This window comes from Perca fluviatilis, chromosome 6, assembly GCF_010015445.1.
Source record: "Perca fluviatilis chromosome 6, GENO_Pfluv_1.0, whole genome shotgun sequence".
NCBI classification, from domain to species: Eukaryota; Metazoa; Chordata; class Actinopteri; order Perciformes; family Percidae; genus Perca; species Perca fluviatilis.
The window spans coordinates 17,913,111-17,933,887 of record NC_053117.1 but is presented as its reverse complement, the minus strand read 5'-3'; the positions used below and the strand labels follow the sequence as shown (position 1 = coordinate 17,933,887).

At 39.4% G+C, this 20,777-nt stretch overlaps 1 protein-coding gene across 3 annotated transcripts; it reads right to left on the bottom strand.

Moving 5' to 3' along the window:
• Window positions 1–459: 459 nt before the first annotated feature.
• kif2a (kinesin family member 2A) lies at window positions 460–18,952 on the bottom strand. Of its 3 annotated transcripts, XM_039803772.1 has the most exons (22): window positions 18,735–18,952; window positions 12,558–12,652; window positions 10,166–10,288; window positions 9,206–9,260; window positions 8,855–8,971; window positions 8,514–8,558; window positions 7,078–7,178; window positions 6,813–6,908; window positions 6,666–6,720; window positions 6,388–6,550; window positions 6,134–6,224; window positions 5,923–5,986; window positions 5,690–5,781; window positions 5,458–5,600; window positions 5,085–5,289; window positions 4,860–4,970; window positions 4,697–4,764; window positions 4,267–4,392; window positions 3,315–3,462; window positions 2,602–2,703; window positions 1,869–2,004; window positions 460–1,384 (listed from the first exon to the last, which is right to left on the bottom strand). In XM_039803772.1, the coding sequence occupies exons 1-22, from the start codon at window positions 18,793–18,795 to the stop codon at window positions 1,299–1,301; spliced, it is 2,283 nt and encodes a 760-aa protein (XP_039659706.1). In that variant the 5' UTR covers window positions 18,796–18,952; the 3' UTR covers window positions 460–1,298. The 3 variants fall into 3 exon arrangements, with proteins under 3 accessions (XP_039659706.1, XP_039659708.1, XP_039659707.1); XM_039803774.1 differs by lacking the exon at window positions 4,267–4,392; XM_039803773.1 differs by lacking the exon at window positions 8,514–8,558 and having other exon boundaries at window positions 18,735–18,951.
• Between the last annotated feature and the right edge of the window lie 1,825 nt (window positions 18,953–20,777).

The following is a 20,777-nucleotide window of genomic DNA, read 5'->3' as shown; positions in this document are numbered from 1 at the left end:
TTGGTTAGGGTAAGAATACCATGGGGTAAGCCAATCAGAGGCAGAAAAAGGAGGGCCACGAGGCACCATCAACTCACTACAAAGCATGACGTCACATTTTTCTCTGCGGAGATAACCTTGTATCCCATGGATCCCCTAGCTGCTATTGTTATGTGGTGTTTCTCTGGTAAATACAAAACTACTCAAACACTGAATGCAAGACACATGATTTAGGTATATATTTTTTTTAATTTTAGTTTACCATGAAATGTGTAGCAAATTTTGGTCAAGCACATATTTGGCCAAAAAGTATGATGTTGCAAGATTAGAAAAATCTGTGTTCATGTTGTGGTCATATAACGTTATGAAGGCAGCAGGTTTTCATAACGTAGTCCATTTCTACTCGGAGGTGATAGGAGACGGCTTTTGATGGAAGTTATTCAGTCTATTTATTTGGATAACTCATTATCACAAAAGCCGTTTAAATGAAACACATGAATCTTTATTACGTCATCCAGCATTACATCCGGTGCAAACACTGAGAAACAGAACCATCGGGAGATCGGTGGTCTTCACTATACATTTATTGATAGCAGTTTTTTCTAGTTTCAGTTTTATAACAAAGTGTTAAATGGGTGGAAAACATGTTTGTTTTTTTACGTTAAGTATGAGCTTTTAAGTCAGTGGCCACGTAGAACGACATGGCACAAACTGAAGTAAACTACATGTAAAAACCTCTCAGGGACACAGGGAAAAGAACACAATGTGGTTAAAGGCTTCTTCCATTCTGGCAAAAGCTCTGAGAAGGAAGAAAGAGAAGAGACCACTTGTAATGAAATAACTTTACAATGTCAACGGAGGACCTAGAAGCATGGAAACTGAGGACAGTGGCGTACATAAGCTTTCACACAGAGTGCACATGCAGACATGTCAGCCAGAAATCAAATACTGGTTTTGTGCAGTTAAACCTTAAAAACATATTCAATGAAGATCTCTTCTGAAACCAGGTCAAAGTATTCAGTTTAAAGAAAGTACAAACAAGTATAAAAAGAAAATAATTTAATGAGAACAGAGAGGGCAGACTAAACATTCTTCACAAAAGGAAATAAAACTATTTTCCTTCCTACGTTTTCTAGTGAGACCATAGTGGGGAACAGCCAGTTTTGTAAGGAGAGGGATCATAACAAATGCACCTTGAGCCTGTTGGTACATCAGAAAGTCCTTTTATTCGTATGTTCACAGCTGCTAGAGACAGCCTGAGTTGTGCCGAACATCTAGTGGTTATGCTTCTGTATGTGCCACTTAAATCTCTTCAGCCTCTAAAGAGCACGTGGCCTTTTGGGATTGATCTGCTTACTGGCTTGCTCCTCCTCCTGGAGTGTAGAGCGGAATGACTTCACTTTATCTGAGAGGAAAAGACATGATTGGAAAAAAATAAAAAGTGATTAGTGTTTGCTGGAGAAGGATGTATTAGAGCTGAAGATCTTTGCCCAAACCCGACAGCACCCGACGGGTTCGTTCACGTGTTCGGGTACACGTGCTAACGTACAATGCTGAGGAGGTGAAACGGAAGCTGGCCTCTGGAGGACTTAATTTATTTCTTTGTTCCAACTTCCAAGTGGCCTATAGCCTATGTTAGTCATGAATAAATTATGTAAAAAAAAAAAAAAAAAAAAAAAATACTATTATAAAAGGACTCATTATTGACAAAAGGCAAAAGAGCTGTGTGCATGCGCACATTTGAATAATGTTGGGCTGTAAACAGGTTCAGGCTATTAAAAAGCAGTCATCAAAATGTACCCGAATTCTGTCAGGCTTGGGCCTTGTCAGGTCTAACTTTTAAGGCCCGATTACAGCTCTAGGGTGTATTGTCATCATTTCAGTCATACCTCGGAGCTCGGTGAGGATATCTATCTTCTGGTCGAGGATCTGCTCCAGTTGAGTGGCGTACGACTCCACATCATAATCCACCTCCTCGGTCATCTCCAGCAGCACCTTCTCATCTTCCAGCCACCGGATGGACTCCTGCTCACAGAGGACACATACGAGTGCATATTCAGTGTATGACAGGTGGAGATGAAATCGTGCCAGAAGCACAGAAGAATGTCCTCTTAGATTTTACAGCCTTCACACAGATGGTACCAGTCCATTTGTTAGAAGGGTTACGCTTTCTATGGAAGAACATGGAAAACTGCTTTTGTTTAAAGGCAGGCTTGGTAATGTTGACAAGCTAGCTAAGATATGAAAGTAGCATCTCCAGGGGGCAAGGAGGCATTTCATTGGTTCTTTCCAAGCGGACCAACGAGGCAGTGATTGGTTGGCGTTTTTTACAAGACTACAGCAGCTACAGATGATGGATGTAAAAAACATTTCAAACAATATATATAAAAAAAAAAAAAGTGTAAAATTGGAAAAAGTAACCAACCCTGTCTTTAATATTTACAATGTTTAGACATGTCAAAGTGGGAATCTAGCATTGTATTTGCAGACCTTCATGAATGTGTACAGAAATGACAAAAAGTCCTTAAAAGCAGATGACGCATCTGTCTTTGTGTATGTGGACATAAGGAAGTGAGCGAGAGGAATTCAGCAGTTGTGTTATGTTTTCGTCAGTGTCCTGACCTGAAAAACAGCTCGGTGGTCCTCCAGGACCTGCTCCTCCATCTCCACTAACTGAGACACTGCCTCGTGGAAGGTAAAGAGCTGGGGAGACACTTCCTCCTCCTGGGAAACATATTTACAGGGTCAACAAGGGACACCGATTTAACATGGCTTCAGCAGCAACAAAAACTGGCCACGTGACAGAGACATTTTCTGAGATTACTGCTAGAATCCCAGTGGACATTACCGTTCATTTATAAATAATGTTGATTCTTTAAAAGGCTCAAAACATTCTCTTTTGACTTTCTCGCAAGCAACAAGGGGTGTGTGTGTGTGTGTGTGTGTGTGTGTGTGTGTGTGTGTGTGTGTGTAATATCCAAATCGCAGAGAGGTGCAATATTTGTTAAAGGCAAAATATGTGTCAAACGATTCTGAATGAAATATTGTGGTCTATCCTACAGACTAAAGAAAATGACAATAATGACACAAAAATGATCATTCCCTCCAATATCGTGAATCATATCGCAATCGTAATATCAGTCAACATAATCGCAATTAGATATTTTCCTCATATCATGAAGCCCTATCCTCAACTATAAGTTGTTGGAATACATGCCGTTTGCCACAACTTTACACCACTTTAATAGCAGGCTCCGTTTCCAAAACAGACACTGTCTATACCAAAATTGGTGACAGGTACTTGTTCCATATACTGTGAGACCTCGTGTACTTACATTCTGCTCACAGAGCAGTTTGAGATCGTCTCTCTGCGGCGAGATATTCAGCCAGTCCTCGTCCAAAAGATCCAGCTGGTCGACAGCATGGATGGTGGGTCGAACCCCCTCCATTACTTGGTTGGTGTCCACTGTCAGCTCCTTCACCCTGCAGAGAAAAGACATTTTCTTCACAACGCAGACCCACTCTAAAACATAGCTGCGGTTTGATTTGGGGTGTGAAGTTAACTGGGGGTCAAAGGCATTCACAAACAGCACGGGATGGTAGCATCATGACAGCAGTGACACCATGCATGGGGACAGATGACTGTGTTGGCCCTAATGGCTTTAATGGAACCTCACAGAGCCGATGAGGTATTACCGCCCTGTTCCCGGCCTGCAGGTACAGCGCTAATTAATTTGGGCTATGTAAGAGGGATTACCTGCTCAGTTTGTTCAAACAAAAGCTGATCCTGGGTGCTTTTACAGAACAGCTTTGTGAACGCTTCAGGGTCACTAATGGCGCAAAACAGCAGCTGACACCTCATCAAGTCAAGTTTTAAAACTGACATGTATTCATTGTGACTGATCACGCCCAGCTTTCACAGTTGGTGGTGTCACACAGAACAAATAGAAGACACACCCACGTGGACAGACCGATGTATTATTCTTCAGGAGTCGGTGAACAGAAAAAAAAGGTTATGTCCACAGCTTAGCCAAAGATAAAAAGTGGAAGTTAAAGCAGGGGAGGAGGATGAAAAGTGTCCCGTCATGCAGATGGAAAATAGATTTCACTAGTTTTCCACAGTGAACAGCTGATGAAATGAATGAAAGACACCAAGATGAGATCGTGGTCGTTTATCATAATGTAATAAATACCTGGAGGGAGCACATGCATTGTGGTTGGTCTGTGTGTGTGTGTGTGTGTGTGTGTGTGTGTGTGTGTAGTTCTGTGCTTTGGGGAGTGCTTGACCTGCTGGGAGAGGTATCAGCAAAGTCATCGTACTCAAAGGTATTGGTGGGCGAGTGCTCAGAGCGACTCCCCTGACCGCCCTGAGAGAAGGGGATGTCTGACGGACTAATCCCGAACTCCTTCACTCTACACAGCGATGCCAGCCACACCATGGCACAGAGGAGCAGAGGGCGGGAGAGAAGTGGGGAAACAAAGCAGGAAAAAGAGAAGAGAGAGAGCGGATACAAGAGAGTCAGACAGAACTACTGAGAGTAGGCAGAGACATGTACAATACCAACATTGATACAGCTCATTTCAATCCATACAAAAGATACTGGGGATTATAGAGGAATTAGAGGAGCTATGATTTCATAACATTCCATAATTTCTGTTAGTTCCTGTGGCAATAATGCACTGTCCAAATCACTGTAGTAGGTTAACATATTCCCACCTGTTGGCGTAGCGTAGTGTGTTGAGGGTATTCTCGCAGGATGTCATACCAGGAGAGATTGTTGCAATCTGTGCAGAGAAAGAGAAGATAATTAAAATGAATACCATCTGGAAGAGAAAGGAAGAAATGGAAACAGGATATTAATAAAAGGCAATGAACTGACCATGCATGTGCGTGAATTTTCCCCGATGAACGAGTCCCTCAGGACCTGGGTGAGCTTACTGGCTCTGAATGGGGTGTGAGGCTTGTTACGGCCAAGAGCCCTGATACACTCCTGAAACAAGAAAAGCAGACACACACTGTATGGGAAATCAAAACATATCTAATTGGAATCACTGTGTATGTTGCTGCTAAAGTAGCCAGAAATGCTTGGCAGCTGCCCACAAACCTTCAGGGCCAGCAGGCTTTTGTTGATCTCAGCTCCCTCCAGACGAGTTTGGCGGTCAGCACTCGATGTGTCAGCCCCCCTCTCATTACCTGCGAGGTCGATGAGGGAGAACTTTCCATGCATCTTCCCCTTCCTCCGAAGAATGATCTGGAAAACGGCGTGGCTGCGAGAGGAGTGTGCGTTGGCAGATGTCTGCCCTGATGTTCTGGGAGTGAGAGGAAAGAGACATGAAGATGAACAAAAGGCGAAGAGAGCAAGAAAAGAACAAATGTAGGAGAGGGAAGAGGCAAAAAAAACTGAACAAAAATAAGTGTAATGCTGTGATCATAACATGTAATGAACAAACAAGACGTTTCTCTTTCTGTTGTTATACCTGCAGCTGTTGCCCACTTCTATGAGTTTCAAGACCTCCTCTGTGCACTTGACGTCCTTCTCCTGAAGCCCCACAACCTGCACCTGCTGTTTCCCATCCTCCAGCACCCTCAGTTTGGCTTTACGATTCAGCAGGTCGAACACCTAACAATACAAACACACAGTCAGCATCATTTAAGGTTTTATTTTGGGCGAGGAAGCAAAAAACAAACAAATGACTACATGTCACTTGCCTTTCCGCTGTAGATTTCAAAGAAGGTTGCGTACACTTGTAGATCTAACTTCTTGTAGTTGGGTTTCTTCAACATGACAAATACATCCCGAGCTGCATGGAAAGAGACGAGAGATCTAAAAATTGCACCAGAGCAAACCAAGCCCTTTATAATTTAATAATCAAACAAATTTTATTTGAACGCCTTTACTCACTAGAACAAAAAGAAAAAAAAAACATAGCTCATTGACTTACCAGCTAATGCATAAATTCCTTTAGAGCAGTCTTGGTTCTTTCCCGAAAAATCTCCACCCATAGTCTAAAATACAGTACACAATTTAAGTATTTTTAAATTGCATACAAGTGAATTAAAATAGAGCAAAGCTCTCAGTAGGAACAATTAGGTTTGATCCCTAGTAAGTGATGTGGTTTTGGTTTTTCGAAGGAGTCATTGAGTGTGACTCACATGCGTTTTTCCACTGCCTGTCTGCCCGTAGGCAAAACAGGTGGCCATGCCCCTCTCAAAAATGGTCTCCACTAGAGGTCTGGCAGTGAACCTGCAGGATGAGACAGAACACACATTTATTCAATACTCCATCTGCAAAAGCAAGATGTAACATCTAACAATTATGTACACAAACAAGAAACACGTTAATTCACACGCATTTTCCTCATCACACTGACCACATTACCTAACATCTGACAACTGCTGTTACCAACCTGTAAACCATCTCATTGGTGGTGCTGTCATCAAAGGCGTAGTCAAAGCGGAAGGTCTGGTTCTCCAGGTAGCGGGTCAGGTCCACTTTTTGTTTAGGTTCGTGAACCATCACAACGTCTTTACTGGGGATGGTGATCACATCCAAATCCTTCATGGACAACTCTGGAAGCCAGCAGAGGCACGACTCTCAATCGCAATAATACTTTGGAGGACAACGTTTTAAAAAGACAACACGCAATGATTGGTCACAATTGTTGTTCCCGACGGAAGACCTTACCTTTCTTGTTGAGTGGACGTTTCCTTACACAAACACATATTCTGTGCTCTTCAATCTGGACAGTGCAACAAAGACAGTGTCATTATATTCTTCCGTTAGGGTCAACACCGAACAATCAGGAGAGAAGGAGAAGCTACGTCCACTCACCAGATCTGCGGTGGTCAGGGGCCGGTAGTCTAGACTGGCTCGGAAATCTCGGATCATATACATGATCTCATAGTTAGGGATGGTGGTATCCACCTCCTGAAGGAGTAACACAGTGACAGGGTGAGGTGCCAGCTAATTCACCAATAGGTAGATCATTGTAATGCATTTAATCTACCATCTCAATGTCAAGAGCGTGAGTGGGTATGAAGATTTAATATAATATTCTGTGCATTAAGAAGGAGAAAGGTGAATGAAATTGATGTACCTGAGCTCTCTTCTCCCTGAGCTCCTGTTGCTGAAGCCGGCGCCTCTCTCTCTTCTCCTGCAGTTTCTCCACCTCCTTCACGCAGTTTGACTTCCTCCGCGCTGCCATAAAGACAAGGGAAACAGTCACTCTACTGCCGTTCACAGGATATGCCAACAGCCTGTCTTTGTCAAATGGTCTCTTCCTCTCTTAATCTTCCTCCAAACGGTTTCTTCTACTTCCTCAGTCTTTTCCCTTGGCTTGAGCAGTATCTTTCTCCCAGCGAGTCTTTCCTTTCTCATGGTAGTCCTTCAAACAGAAGGGAGACTTTGGGCTATTTTTAACAAAGCAGAACAGGGATAGTGCTCAAGCACAAAGGATGCAGTGGCTGGCGCAAACTGCCTCCAGTACAACACTGGCTTCTTTCTCTACATAAATAAAAGGCCTATACAGTGTGTTCAAAATCTTCTCTCCTTGCGCATACCTTCTATCTGCATCCTAAAACACAACTGGACTGAGGGACTGCTACAAGACATCATTCACATTGTGCGATATGTACCCTGTATTACTCCAATTACTTGAAATTAAATTAGAGGTGGAAATTACTTAAATCTACCAGTAATCAAACAGAAGCTCATTCCAAATCTCCCAGCACAGCACACCCACAGATTAGTGGTGTTTCAGGTCAATCACAAACTATTAGTAACCATAATAACAGAACACAAGTTAGCAAACGTGAGTAAAAGCCCCTTCTGATTGCTTGCAGAGTTCATAAAAAACAGTGTTATCTGATTAGCTCTGGCTCGCTGCTCCAGCCCCAGCTTCCCACTTTAAAGCCTGGCCGCAGCTCTGTAATACACTCCTGGCGTCCCGTTGGCTCCAGTCCCTGACAACCCAGACTATCAGAGCAGAGGGATTAATAATCTACCCTAATCTGGGAGGAGACGATGAGCTGGGTCAGCAGCTGGACAAGGCAGTATAAGAGGGATGCAGCACCATCACTACTTGAGGGTTGCTCTGTCTCACAGGTGGTGGGAGAGCTAAGCGTTTCCCTCCTTCTCCCCTTATTTCATCAAATGACAGTGAGCAGTTGGATGGAATGGGAGATAAAGAAAAAGCTTATTGTTGTCGTCTGAGCTTTGGGAAGTAACGCACAGTGCCACAGGCTTTTCCACACGTGTACTTGTGTGTGACTCAGCAAAAATCAGACAGGGAAAAGACAGCGCAGTCAGCCAGCAGCACAAACATTTTTTTCCCCTGTCTAATACCCAGAAAGCCTGTCTGCTGGATGGATTGCGTTTGTGCTACTTCCCCACCATAGCTCGGAATAGTATCTGGCAGACATTTAGGGTGTCCAATTTTCTCGTAAGACTAGAGGACTCTCAGTTTCTATTGGGAACTCTATTAAAATCACCATAAGGCATTGAGGGCAGGGGAAGCATGCAGGTGATACATACAAAGCTGTCCAAACTCCTTTCTGGATAGCAGGTGATGTGAGGATTCTGTGATAAACATGCGGTCAACAAAAACATGACACATTAATAGTTTTATAGATGGCCTAAACTAATTAATCAAAAATACTGTAAATGTTAAAAAGCGATGGAATTGTTCACAATTCATTTGATAACATTTTTTATAAAGAAGATCATATCTGGATTTGAAACCCCTTACAAGTTTGTTAACTTTAGGCCAAATGCTTACAACTAGTTTGCTGAAAACATTATTTTCTGGAGAAAGATCCCAGTTAGATCACAGCTTAGGTTAATTATAAAACAAATGAGAGTTTTGATCATGTTACCATTCTGTAGTTGTTGTTGCTGCTGAGCTTGAGTGAGCTGTGTAGGCTGCAGAGGTGGGGGTGGGGGTGCAGGCTCTGGTTGTTGAGGCTGTGGTTGCCTGGCCCGGGTCGGAATCCCTGAAAACACGAAACCACAAAAGATTAATACTGATAAAAAAAAATAGAATGAATTCAATTTCTATGGTCTTGTAGTTGATACATGAGCTTCAAGTTTTCAGAATTATGCGCATAGTTCCATTTTGTGTGTGTATACAATGGAGAAAAAACTGTAATACAGCAATTATTTCGGGGACATATCACGCCAGACAACCAGTTGTGTAATCTATTCCCCGAGAAGTAAATTAAACAAACCTCTATTATCCCTGGACGGAGCATCATTCTTAGTAGGTGCTATCGTCCGACGGTTCTGCAAGAAAAAAACAAAAGCTACAGTAAAATATTCTAGCTAAGAGGATTAGGGTTTAGTGAATCCTAATTTCACTTCTACATATTTCATAGCTGTCCTGGACCTGAAAAGGAAACGCATACTTTTTTTCATTTAGTTTTCAGCCGCTTTCGCCTGCTTCTGCAATGTAGTAGAGATACAGAAATAGACAAAGCCTGAGATTCAGATTAGTACCGAGTACTGAGGCCTCCTTTATCAACACGGTTTGTGATGACGCTGCTAATGCACGCATCTTAAAGTATATTTAAAAAAGGAATGAGAGTAGACCTTGTTCAAATGACAAAAGGCTGAAACTCCCTGTATATTTTTTGTTAGGATGATTATTGTACAGCTTATGGATCTACTTTATAACAGAATCTACTTTACAGGTTATGGAGCTACACAACCAAAAAGTACTTCAATTATAAAATGGTTACAGGCCAAAAGTACAGTATTAGAGTAGAGTTATTTATGTTTGAGCAACATCATCTTATTTTACATTGCCTCACAGTGTTCACTTTAAATGTGTTATATGTTGAAAACTAAAAGAAGATTGTATTGTATAGCAGGTTAAATCCCCAGTGCAATTTTTACCAAATTAATCCCAGTGTTAAGGTGACAACATGGTGCAGGGACAGTCCTAATCTACTGTGCACCACACACAGTGTACTTAACAGGACCCATTAGTTGGTTACCTCGAAGGATCCAGGTTCTATATTAAGGTCCAGCCAACTGCCGCCACATAACTACCTGAGCCAGTCTGAGCACTTTAGATGCACTGTCCCTCACATGGAGGAGGGAATGAAAAAAGAAATAAAGTTGCGTTTTTGTTTAAACAATCCAAACTATATTACACCGATTTGTTACTACAAGTTGGGTGTACTCACCTTTGCAATTTTATTGACCTTCACACATGTCGGTGTAGGTGGGGGTGGAGTCTCTGGACTAGGGGCAATTTCCTCATCTGGAGCCACATCTGGGTTAAGTGCAAATATACTCTCCAAGTCAATCTGTCCGAGAGGGGTATTAATGCAAACAGATTACATAAATGCCAATTAACCGATGTTTGTCATAAGACAGTGTAACACTCTATTCATGTTTTCACTACACTTCACACGTTCACATACATTCAATATAAAAATTCTCTGAGTCAATCCTAGAAAAGCCTGTATTTAATTTGTACTTAAAGCTATAGTGCGTAGTTTCTGTCTCTCCCATGAGGAATTCTAAGTAATGACAAAAACACTGTTGGCGCATCCACATGAAACAAGCCTTCCGTGATCGCACACACACCCCCATCCCTCCTCCACAAAGTTGCTAGTAGCCAAAGATGACACAGAGGATTAAAAAAACCATGACTGACTCTTCAGAAGAGGTAATTATCACCAAACAACCCAATCTTCTGAACATAGCCATACTGAGAAATACAGAGAGAGTTGTGTGGAGCTGATAGTCTTAATTAGCTTTGTAGCAACTCATTTGGCAATGGCTTGAATGTAACAGACGTTCAATAATATCAAAAAGTTACGCATTAAAGCTGTAAGTTAGACAAATTGTAGAGATTTGTTTTCACTTTGCTGAAATGTAAAAAAAGGCTGAATTACAGCCATCATTCAATGCTGTAAAACATGAAAAAAAAAAAAAATAAGAGTTTAAAACTATTTTATGAGCACTGCAAGTCATTTCTACAACACAGTACAGCTCAGCTTTTAATTTGTAGTAATTTTGTTATTTGTTTAATAGTCTCCCTATAAGCAAATAAGCAGAGAGACAGGCTGTAGCAGAGGTTCGGGCTTCACATCGGTCAGACTTGTATCACAATCTAATGACTTTAATGTTGACTTGATAAAATAAAATAGACTTGCATCTTGATTTTCATTCAATATTGAGACATTCACTTATTTAATCAATATATTTCGAACAACAATCAATATATTCAGACTTTCATTTAATATATTCAGATTTTCATTCAATATATTCAAGACTATTTCATTCAATATATTCAGATATTCAGACTTTCATTCAATATATTCGAGACTTTCATTCAATATATTCCAGGCGTTCATTCAATATATTCAGATTTTCATTCAATATATTCCAAGGTTCATTCAATATATTCAGACTTTCATTCAATATATTCAGAAATAAAATTCATTCAATATATTCAAACTTCATATATAATAATTTCATTAACAGCTTATATATATATATATATATATATATATATATATATATATATATATATATATATATATATATATATATATATATATATATATATATATATATAACAAATATATGAAATAAAGAGTCTTGCCATTTGTGTGATGAAGGATTTGGTCATTCATGTTCGGGGTGGCAGGGATCAGTCAATCAGCGCCATTGTTTAGGTTTGCAGAAAATACATATGCCGACTGCTAGGTTTCGTTTTTGGAGTTAGGAGTGAGAGGAATACATTGTGGACATTGTGAATTGTACTAGCTAAGGTCTGGGAGTCATCCATCCATGTGTGCTTTCATAAACATGTGAGTGGACTGGTATAAATACATATAGATATTTATTTTGGTGTGTTAAGTTTATACTGACATTTATGTTCTAATGCTATGCTATGCTATGATCTGTTCAGTAACATTAGCATAAAAGTCCGCTAGCCGCATGCTAATGCTCACAACAGTATTATTGTGTTCACGTGTACTCACGTAACACTGTTAATGATTATTGGAGTGCTCACAATGGCTGTGTAACGTGGACCTGTGTGTTTGAGTTACTGTCTCTGAGATTACAGCAGCAAGAAGGCAGCTTTATTTGGTATGAAGCTAATGTGTATGTTTTTTGGTTTTAAGTGGCTAGCTAATTAGGTTTAAGTTATACCATTAGCATGTCCTAGCTTTGCTATTCCCTGGTCCCTTTTACGAAATATATATTTATTTGAAGGTAGGTAAGGCTTCATTTTCAGAATTGGCTTATTTGAATTTATAATGGAAAATGAATGTGTTCATACTGAAAGAATATTAACTGTATCTATCAGATCGAATCGCCCCGAATCGTTTTAACATTGAATCAAACTGAATCGTTCCATATTAAAATGCATCGTCCCTGAACCGTATCGTAGCCCATGTATCTGGATACGTATTGGATGGTCTTATAAAAAGGAGAGATACACACCTCTACTGGTTGTGTAATCATCACAGCTCCTGAATGTCTTTAAATGCATTATTTATTGCTGTTGAAAAAGAAAGCACATGTTGATGCTTTGAGTGGTAATAAATGGTCATTTACCTCTTTCCCTTTTGTGTCTCCGTTTTCTATCCACTCCACTGTGACACTCTCGTTGTCCTCATTCAGTGAGGTCACCATTGCCTGGTGTATACGCCCTGTGAAAGTATCATAGACAAGAGAAACACAAACATCAGACGGGCATACTAACACCTAAAAGTGAAGGCAGTGCACAAATATCCAAACTAGGGCCCTTGCAAGTTTGGTAGCAACATTTAAATTTAAGTGGAGCAATAATGGCCGTGCATGTGCTCCTCACCACCTCATGTTTTAGTAATGAAAAACACATATGCAACACACAGGTTAACATAAAATGGATTTCACTAATACCTTGTGCATTAGCAAGGTAATGTATTTAGTAGGGTGATTACAAAAGGCCCAATTACCACTTGCACGCCTGATCAGATCTGTACCTAGTAGTAGGCCTGTTAAATTAGAACTTTATTTAGAAATGAAGGTTGGAAAAACCTGAAAAAGGTTGTACTTTTTGAAGAATGTTTTCTCAGGACATGCTGATTGCCTGTGTACTGCAGTGTCACTGACTGCAAATAGGGCAGGATGGCTGGCGATTCAATATTATTGTTAAGCAGCTTTCAGCTTTCGCAATGATACACATTTATATTATCATTCTATCATTTCTACCGCAAAATAAATGAATCTGTGTGCAAGTTGTAATTAAAAAAGAAAAAGAAATTGAGATGTGAACTTGTTTTACACGTATGAAGAATTTGGTGACATGTAATGCAAATAGTGGACCACAGGCTGTTGCTTTGTTAGTTTAATATATCTATCAGTATCTAAACTATCTATATAAATATTGTGATCATGATCTTAATCATATCACCTGGCCCTAAACTTCACTAAAAATTATGAAAACAGCTTGTTACACAGCAGTGTTTAATGTTTGGCATTAGGCAGAGGCTACTCTAGTAAAATCTGACTAGGAGTTTTGATAATGACCCTTTGGAGAGAATCGCTGATAATAGAGACAAGCACAGCTGCTGCAGTGAGCCTGTATGCTGCTCTCTGCCTCTCTGTCTGCAGCGTAATAATACCAGCTGTAAAGAGCCTGCTCAGCCCTCCCATCTTTGTCTATGTGGATTGTATGCTGTAAATTCCCTGTACGATCCAGGGAAACACCATGTTCCCCTATCCATTATTCAGGAGACACAGGGAGCTAGCGAGCAAAGATGCTTTTAGTGTTCCCAACTGCTGAACATTTCACTGAGTTACCTTACCTAAAAAGCAAATATATTGTCAAATATATACAAAAAAATGTTGTACTCTGAAGATCAGGAAACTCCGGCTTAAGAGGGTGGATGTATCCCATATACTGTATTAATAAAATAATACTTTCACTATACTTAGTAAATCAACTGCAGTTTTGATACGCATACATTTAATCTGTAAAAATTGATTGACGATGACTATACAATACTGTTATGATACATTTTGTAGTATAAAAGACTACATTTTACCCCCAAAAAAAACACACACACACAATCATTTTGAATACATAAAACCAATGAAAAATGAATGAACAATAGGGACGTCAACCTTACAACCCAGCTTTACCCTCCATCAGAAATGGCTGTAGTAGTCCCTATAAATCTCTACATTACTGGTTGAGTGAGCACAAATATTACTATGCCAAGGCCACATACAAGTAAGCCACAATATTACAATATATGATGACAAAAGCTCATTAGGACAGCATAACGAGAGCTAAATGACAACATTCTTCTTCTCTAAAACACTGTGGAGCTCCTGTTTCAAGCCTATCTACTTGAACAGGAATTACTTAATTTAAAAGCTACAAAAAGGAAAGTTCAGTTCACATCAACAACACTATTCACAACAAACTCCAAACAGATGGGTGACATGTTAAAAGGTGTTGGGCCACCACTAGTCCTCCACGGCGCTGTGGAGGAGGGTCTGGCTAGTCCACACAGCATTCCGGGATAGGAGGAAAAACGTGTTCTGGTTTATGGGCATTTCTTTACACCAATCTCAATTGTCTAGCCGGAAGAAGAGTGTTAAGACACGCCATGTTGCAAGTGACTGCAGCACTTTTTCCAAAGAAAAATGCTGGAGTAGAATGGACATGAGGCATAAATGTAACAAAATATATTTATTTTTAAACGAAAACATAGTAGTGTGGATCTAGCCTTGGAAACAGCTGACCCCGTTTTGGTTTGAAAACCCCGGTGTTGTGTTGAAGTCTGGAAGGACAGAAACGGAGACCTATGGAAACGACGACGCAGAGTAACGTTAGACAGTTTGCTTCCTGTTTACACCACCATGCACATGCCCAGGGTCATGGGATATGCACTGTCAGACGTTTTAAAATAGGCGGAGATTAGTTCTGCCACGACGCTAAAAGGCTTGTTTGGACGGAGATAATTTTTGTTTCAAAACGTTTAAAAATGAAAATGTAGTGTGGATGTAGCCTCAGAGAATTTACAGTGACAACAAAAGGGTCAGGCAAAGCCCTCCAAATGACTGTTGCTTCCTTTGGCTAAAGTCAGTAGTTAAATTTGAGACCACGGCCTTCCTATTGGTTCATACTTCATACAACTCTATTCAACAACATGCTGCGTAAGTAACCGCAGAGCAACACCTTCCTCCAAACCACTTGAGTGGAAAAGTCTTGTTATGTAACATCCAGTAAGTCTTAGTTAATCATAGAGCTGCAACTAGTGAATATTTTCATTATCGATTAATTTTGCTGATTATTTTCTAGATTAAATGTAAGGTTTATAAAATGCCAGAAAATGAAAAATCTCCATCCCAGTCTTAAAGTACAAGGTGATGTCTTTACCCCAAAAATATTCAGTTTATTTTATTATTAAATAAATTAATAATTATATAAAACAGAAAAAAGCCAGACATCCCCATATTTGAGAGGCTGAAAACTGCATTTTCTGCCATTTTGCATGAAAATACTCATTTTATTTTGTATTAATTATCAAAATAGTTGCTGATTATTTTCTGTGGCTCGACTATTAATTAATCATCATTGCAGCTCTTCATTAAAATATATGAAAACTACCCACAGTTTTGCCTGTCCCGATATAGTAATCAGAGAAAAGGACAGGGCAATCAAATTCCAACAGTAAACCAGCTTGACAGAAATAAATGAAGTGATCCATTTCTTCCTAACTCCGCTGACTTAGAAAAGATGTTTGTTGTATCAACCAGCACTTTGTCTCTATTGTTTACATAATACAGTATGTATCTTGATATAATGACCCCCAATAACATGGAGAGTATAATGCCAGCACAGGTTAACAGATGTAATGAACAGAATATGTGGACTGGGGGTGAAGACATGACAATGAAAAGGCGTTCAAGAAAGGCCGCTGCTTGAAGAAATCATGTACAGTTATCAATTTTGCAGACTACAATCTGAATGAGACCACAGTAACACCATACACAACAACGGGAATGGAGGGGGCCCTTCTAACGTGTTGCAGCCAGAGGTTAAAAGACCTAGGGATACAAAACCTAGCTCTACACCATCACCAATACATACTGCCTTCTCTGCACATCCAGGGTGTCATAATGTGACAGGGATGAAACTGAAGATTATTTTTATTATTGATTAAATTATTATCAAAATGTGTTTTACTTGTCATTCACTTTATCAAATATTTTAAATGACAGTTAACAAAGTCCAAACTCAAATGAAAAAATATTGCTTTATAGCCGATAGTTAATATAGAGACTTACTTAAAGAACATATTTTGTAATTGTTAAGTGACTTAAATGTTTACCAATGATCACATTGGATTACCTCTATGCCAGGTGACTAGTGATTTAATAATTTATTGTTTCAGCACGAGTAAAAAAGCCGTCAGAAAGGTTCAAGGCCAAGGCATCTGCCCTGTGGCAGACACAAGATCCAGACACACTGTTGTGTAGCTGTACACTCAGACTTTGCTGATGAAAGTAACATTTAATTTCTCTCCAGAAATCAGTGTGTGTACCGGCCTGCCTACCTCTTGCTCACATACACACATCTTCTGTAACTGAATGCACTGTTCACTGTTTCCCACTTTTATACTAAACCTGGCTGAAGGGATAGACTGACACCTACTAGTAGTTAAAGGGGTTTGGAGGGGGTGCTTCAAGCACTGCTAAGCCCAAGGAACAAACAGCCTTGAATGCATCAGTTTCACTACAAAACCAAAGGCACTCATTATAAAACTGTGTCAACATGTCACAGACTGAGAACAATTATGCAGCTCTTAATTACTAAGCTGGTAGGGGACATATGTCTCTTTGCTCTACTTTTAAAGACACTATGTCTCACACACAAATAAATGCCCAATAACAGATAATATATATCCAACATTAAACAAGGAATCTAGTATTGAATTAAAAAGGCATACAAAGTAAATTAATTGTATCTACTGAATAAACAGCACAACATAATTCTCTATGAGATCTTGCTCTCATCAGGGCTGACTGTCAAAAGAAAAAAAAAACGCAGGGGGAGCAAAAGACACTCCTGGCAGAATCTAGGGAGCTGGCTGCAACAGATGGGGTGGTGGCCTGAATATGGCTTGAATCTGAACCAGCCCCACCACCAACCCCCCAGAGAGAGGACAATCCCTGCCCTGGATGCAACACCAACCAGCAGGGACATGGATGAACAGAACCAAACTCTCACTAGGCCCTGCTGAGAGTTTCTTTCACATCCGAGTACTGAGGACAGTATAATGAAATGCCTCAGGGATGACTGAGTTAAGAATACATCATCATTAACAACAGCAACCAATAAAACAATTACAATAAACACACCCTTGCCACTAGATTTGAATGTTTTTTTAAATTTTTGTTATAATGTTTTGTTCAAAAGAGTATTTGTTGTTGGGTTCATTGCAAAACTGGGTGTAGCCTAATCCTGGAATGACCGAAACTTTTCAGTCATCGTTTGCTGCCTGGCCCTGAAGCAATGTTCTACAGCTACACAGGGCAGGCAGAATACAGCGGGTATTCACATAGAGAAGAGTCATACAACAAGCTGCCTCTCCCTTTCCCTGTCTACTCCTCGGTTAACACTTGAAAAAAGCTGAAGCTAAAGTGAGTGTATTGAAATCCCAGCTTCCCTGTGATGGCAGGAACGTTACTTCTCTAACAGCTGTCATAGGCATTTCATACACTACTGTTTGTTTGACTTCATTCTACATTATCTTGGCATAACTTACATTATTAAAACTAAAATTCCTTGTTATAAGAGGTGTTCCAAGAAAATTTCTAAAACCACAATTATCTCCATAACCAATGTAGTTAATTAGCTAAGATATGTGGGATACGTCTGTCCGATAGTCTTTTAAGTCTTTTATTTTTGTATTATTTTCCATGTAATTTCTGCATTACTGAAATTGCCTGGTTTTATTTGCCCAAGTCCTGAAATGTTTTAATTATGGGTCAACCATGTAGCTAGCTAAAGCACTTTGTAACGTTGTTCTGAAAATGCTTAAATAAAAGTTTATTATTTGTATTAACTAGCTAGCTATACAAAACGTTAGCTAGCATTTCAAATGTGTGATTTAGTTTAGTATGCATATAGTAACGGCAAACGTTTAATAACCTGAATAAATTATCTACATTGGGCACAAACTACAGCCAAAATGGAAAACTAGCTACTTGTCAACTAAATGGATGGTTGTTAATTTTCACTACAGCTTAACTGTTGTAATAAGCCGGTTGTTGGCGATATTAGCTAGTGTTAGCCGTTAAGCTAATCATAAGCTAATGTTGCTCTATCGCAAAACTAACGTTAGCTTGGTTAGCTAGCAAGTTAGCTAGCTTAACTAATGTTAAATTTCAAATCCGTGATATAATAAATCATTAAGGTAGCTATACAGTGGCACTAACGTTGGTGTTTTAGCTTCGTTAATTTCCAATTGAACGCATTTGATATTATCTAACGATATGAAATAACCGCTAAAGACAAATCTCTCTTGAATTGCAGAGAAGCTAACAAAGGTAAGAGCTCATTCAAAGGCTTTGGCCATGTTGAAGCACTCCGCCCTGACAGCTTATATTAATGTTTTCGTGTAGCTAACGTGAACGTTACGTTCTGCAGACAACTGCACCGCAGCAACAAAGATCCCCTAACAACTTGTACAGTGCGACCGACGGGGAAAGAATGGACAGGGCGAAACTTACCATCACTGCGCTTTATCTCCACATAAGTACCAACGACAATCTTCCCAAAACACGACGCCATTCTACATTACTTAAACAATTAACAGAAACAGGACTAAAGACTTATTATGAGCCGGGTATATGCAGCTTCTTGTGTTTGGCAGTCTTTAGTCGGGTTAGGAAGATGCAGGCAACAGAACGAGCTAGCATTACGTAGCAACCAAGAATAGCAAAGTATTTCCTGCTCTGTATTTTTCAAAATAAATTCAGAATCAGAATGATATTTATTGCCAGTTGCAAGTTTTCCCTTGCATGGAATTCGCCTTGGTGTGTTTGGTACATACAAGGAAAAATGGGAAAAATGAAAAAACAAGAAACAATAGACCACAATACTGATAAATATAAGAACATGGATATAGCCTAGAATAGGAATATTACAATAAAAACATGTGCAAGATACTATGACTATTATGTACAATGTAACTGTTTTTAAGGCTGTATGGTTTTGTGCAGCCTGTGTGATAATGTAACGTGTAGTGGCTGTCGGTGTGGTCTTTTTTTTACAGACTTTATTAACACAGTATTTTTACAATACAAAAAAAAAACTGTAAAGGGAGTATTTTATACAATGTCTGTGCAAAGAAAAATACAGCTTTCAGTTCATATAAATAAATAACCAACTTAAATCATGTGGCAATATTGTCTAATAGTGTTCCTCAGGAGATGAGAAGTCTTGTTTTTAAGTACTTTACATACAGAGTCAAAGAATGTCTGAAATTAACCTTAAAACAAGTTTTTGCTGCGAAGAAATCTGGCCTTGTGAATACGATATTTGCCCAAAAGACACAACAATTTTATCACGTCATCAACTTCCTTGTTATTCGACTCTACCTTCAAAACCTTATTGGGGACAAAAAATCTATTGAATTTAGTCCAAATATTCCTGCTAATGTCAGGAAACATTACTTTCCAGTGACAAAAGGAAATGGGACCCTGGCTTTGAATAGAAGTAATAACACTTGTGATATAAGCATTGTTACAAGAATATTCCTCAAGAACCTTTCCACCCACTCACAATCTAGGAATCATCCCTACGAAAGGCCAATCCTCTGTGATGGATAAACTCTTCATAGGTAGCTAGGTCCCCCCTCTCATTTAGAAGTTCAGAAATGAACACAATACCTTGGTCATACCGGTCTTTAAGAAATAGGGTCTTATTTCTATGTACACACATGTGTGGAGAGAAGTTGTGCTTGAAAGCAATCTTCCATGTCTCAAGGGCTTGTTTATGGAAGTTGGCAAGTTTGACAGGTAGTTTACCTGGGAGGGGAGAAAATGACAGGAAAGCAAAAACCTTAATCCACTTATCAAACACCAAGTTGGGAATAATAAACCAAGGTGAATAATTCTGAACTAAAATGTTTCAGCCAATAAATCTGAAAAATTCTATTTATAGCTTAACAAAACCAAAACATTAAGGTCTCCTTCTGAATACTATAAATGTTTTCCTCTTTATATACTCTGTTTTATTTTTCCAAATGAATTTGAATAAGAGTGAGTCAAATTTTCTGGTCAAAATATAAAGATAAAGCTGGAAACACCAATCTGGATAAGCCTTCCGCCTTAGAAAGTAAAACACGCCCCAAAACAGTAAGATCTCTTTGCAACCAACAGTTATGGTTAAATGGTTTTAGTTTTTCCAACTTTAGGTAAAAAACGTTGAGAGATCCTTTCGTCTGTACTTTATTATTCACTTATAGCGATTCCCAAATATGTGTGCCATGTGCTAAGGATATGCAACTATTGATGTTAGTATAGAATGTACTTATGATATTCCTGAAGTTTTCTTCAAACCCCAAATATTATAAAGCCTCCAAAATTAAAAGAGTTTTCAACATAGGGCTGGACGATTAATCGAAAATGTATCGACATCGAAATTCTGAAGCTGTTATCGACGTATTTTTCCCATGACGATAATTTCAAAAATGTATTTCTGTTGACAGGACTACTTTAGCCCCTTTGGCAGGACAGCATTTGAGGGGTCGTTCGCAGCGTTGTGCTTTT

What these genes read in the sequence shown, in the direction of transcription:
- kif2a (XM_039803772.1), bottom strand. Translation starts at nt 18,795, where the DNA reads ATGGCGTCGTGTTTTGGGAAGATTGTCGTTGGTACTTATGTGGAGATA. An exon ending in TCCGTCCAGGGATAATAGAG is followed by an intron (nt 8,972 to 9,205) that starts GTTTGTTTAATT and finishes TCGTGTTTTCAG; the next exon opens with GGATTCCGACCCGGGCCAGG. An exon ending in AAAGCCTGCTGGCCCTGAAG is followed by an intron (nt 4,971 to 5,084) that starts GTTTGTGGGCAG and finishes TTCTTGTTTCAG; the next exon opens with GAGTGTATCAGGGCTCTTGG.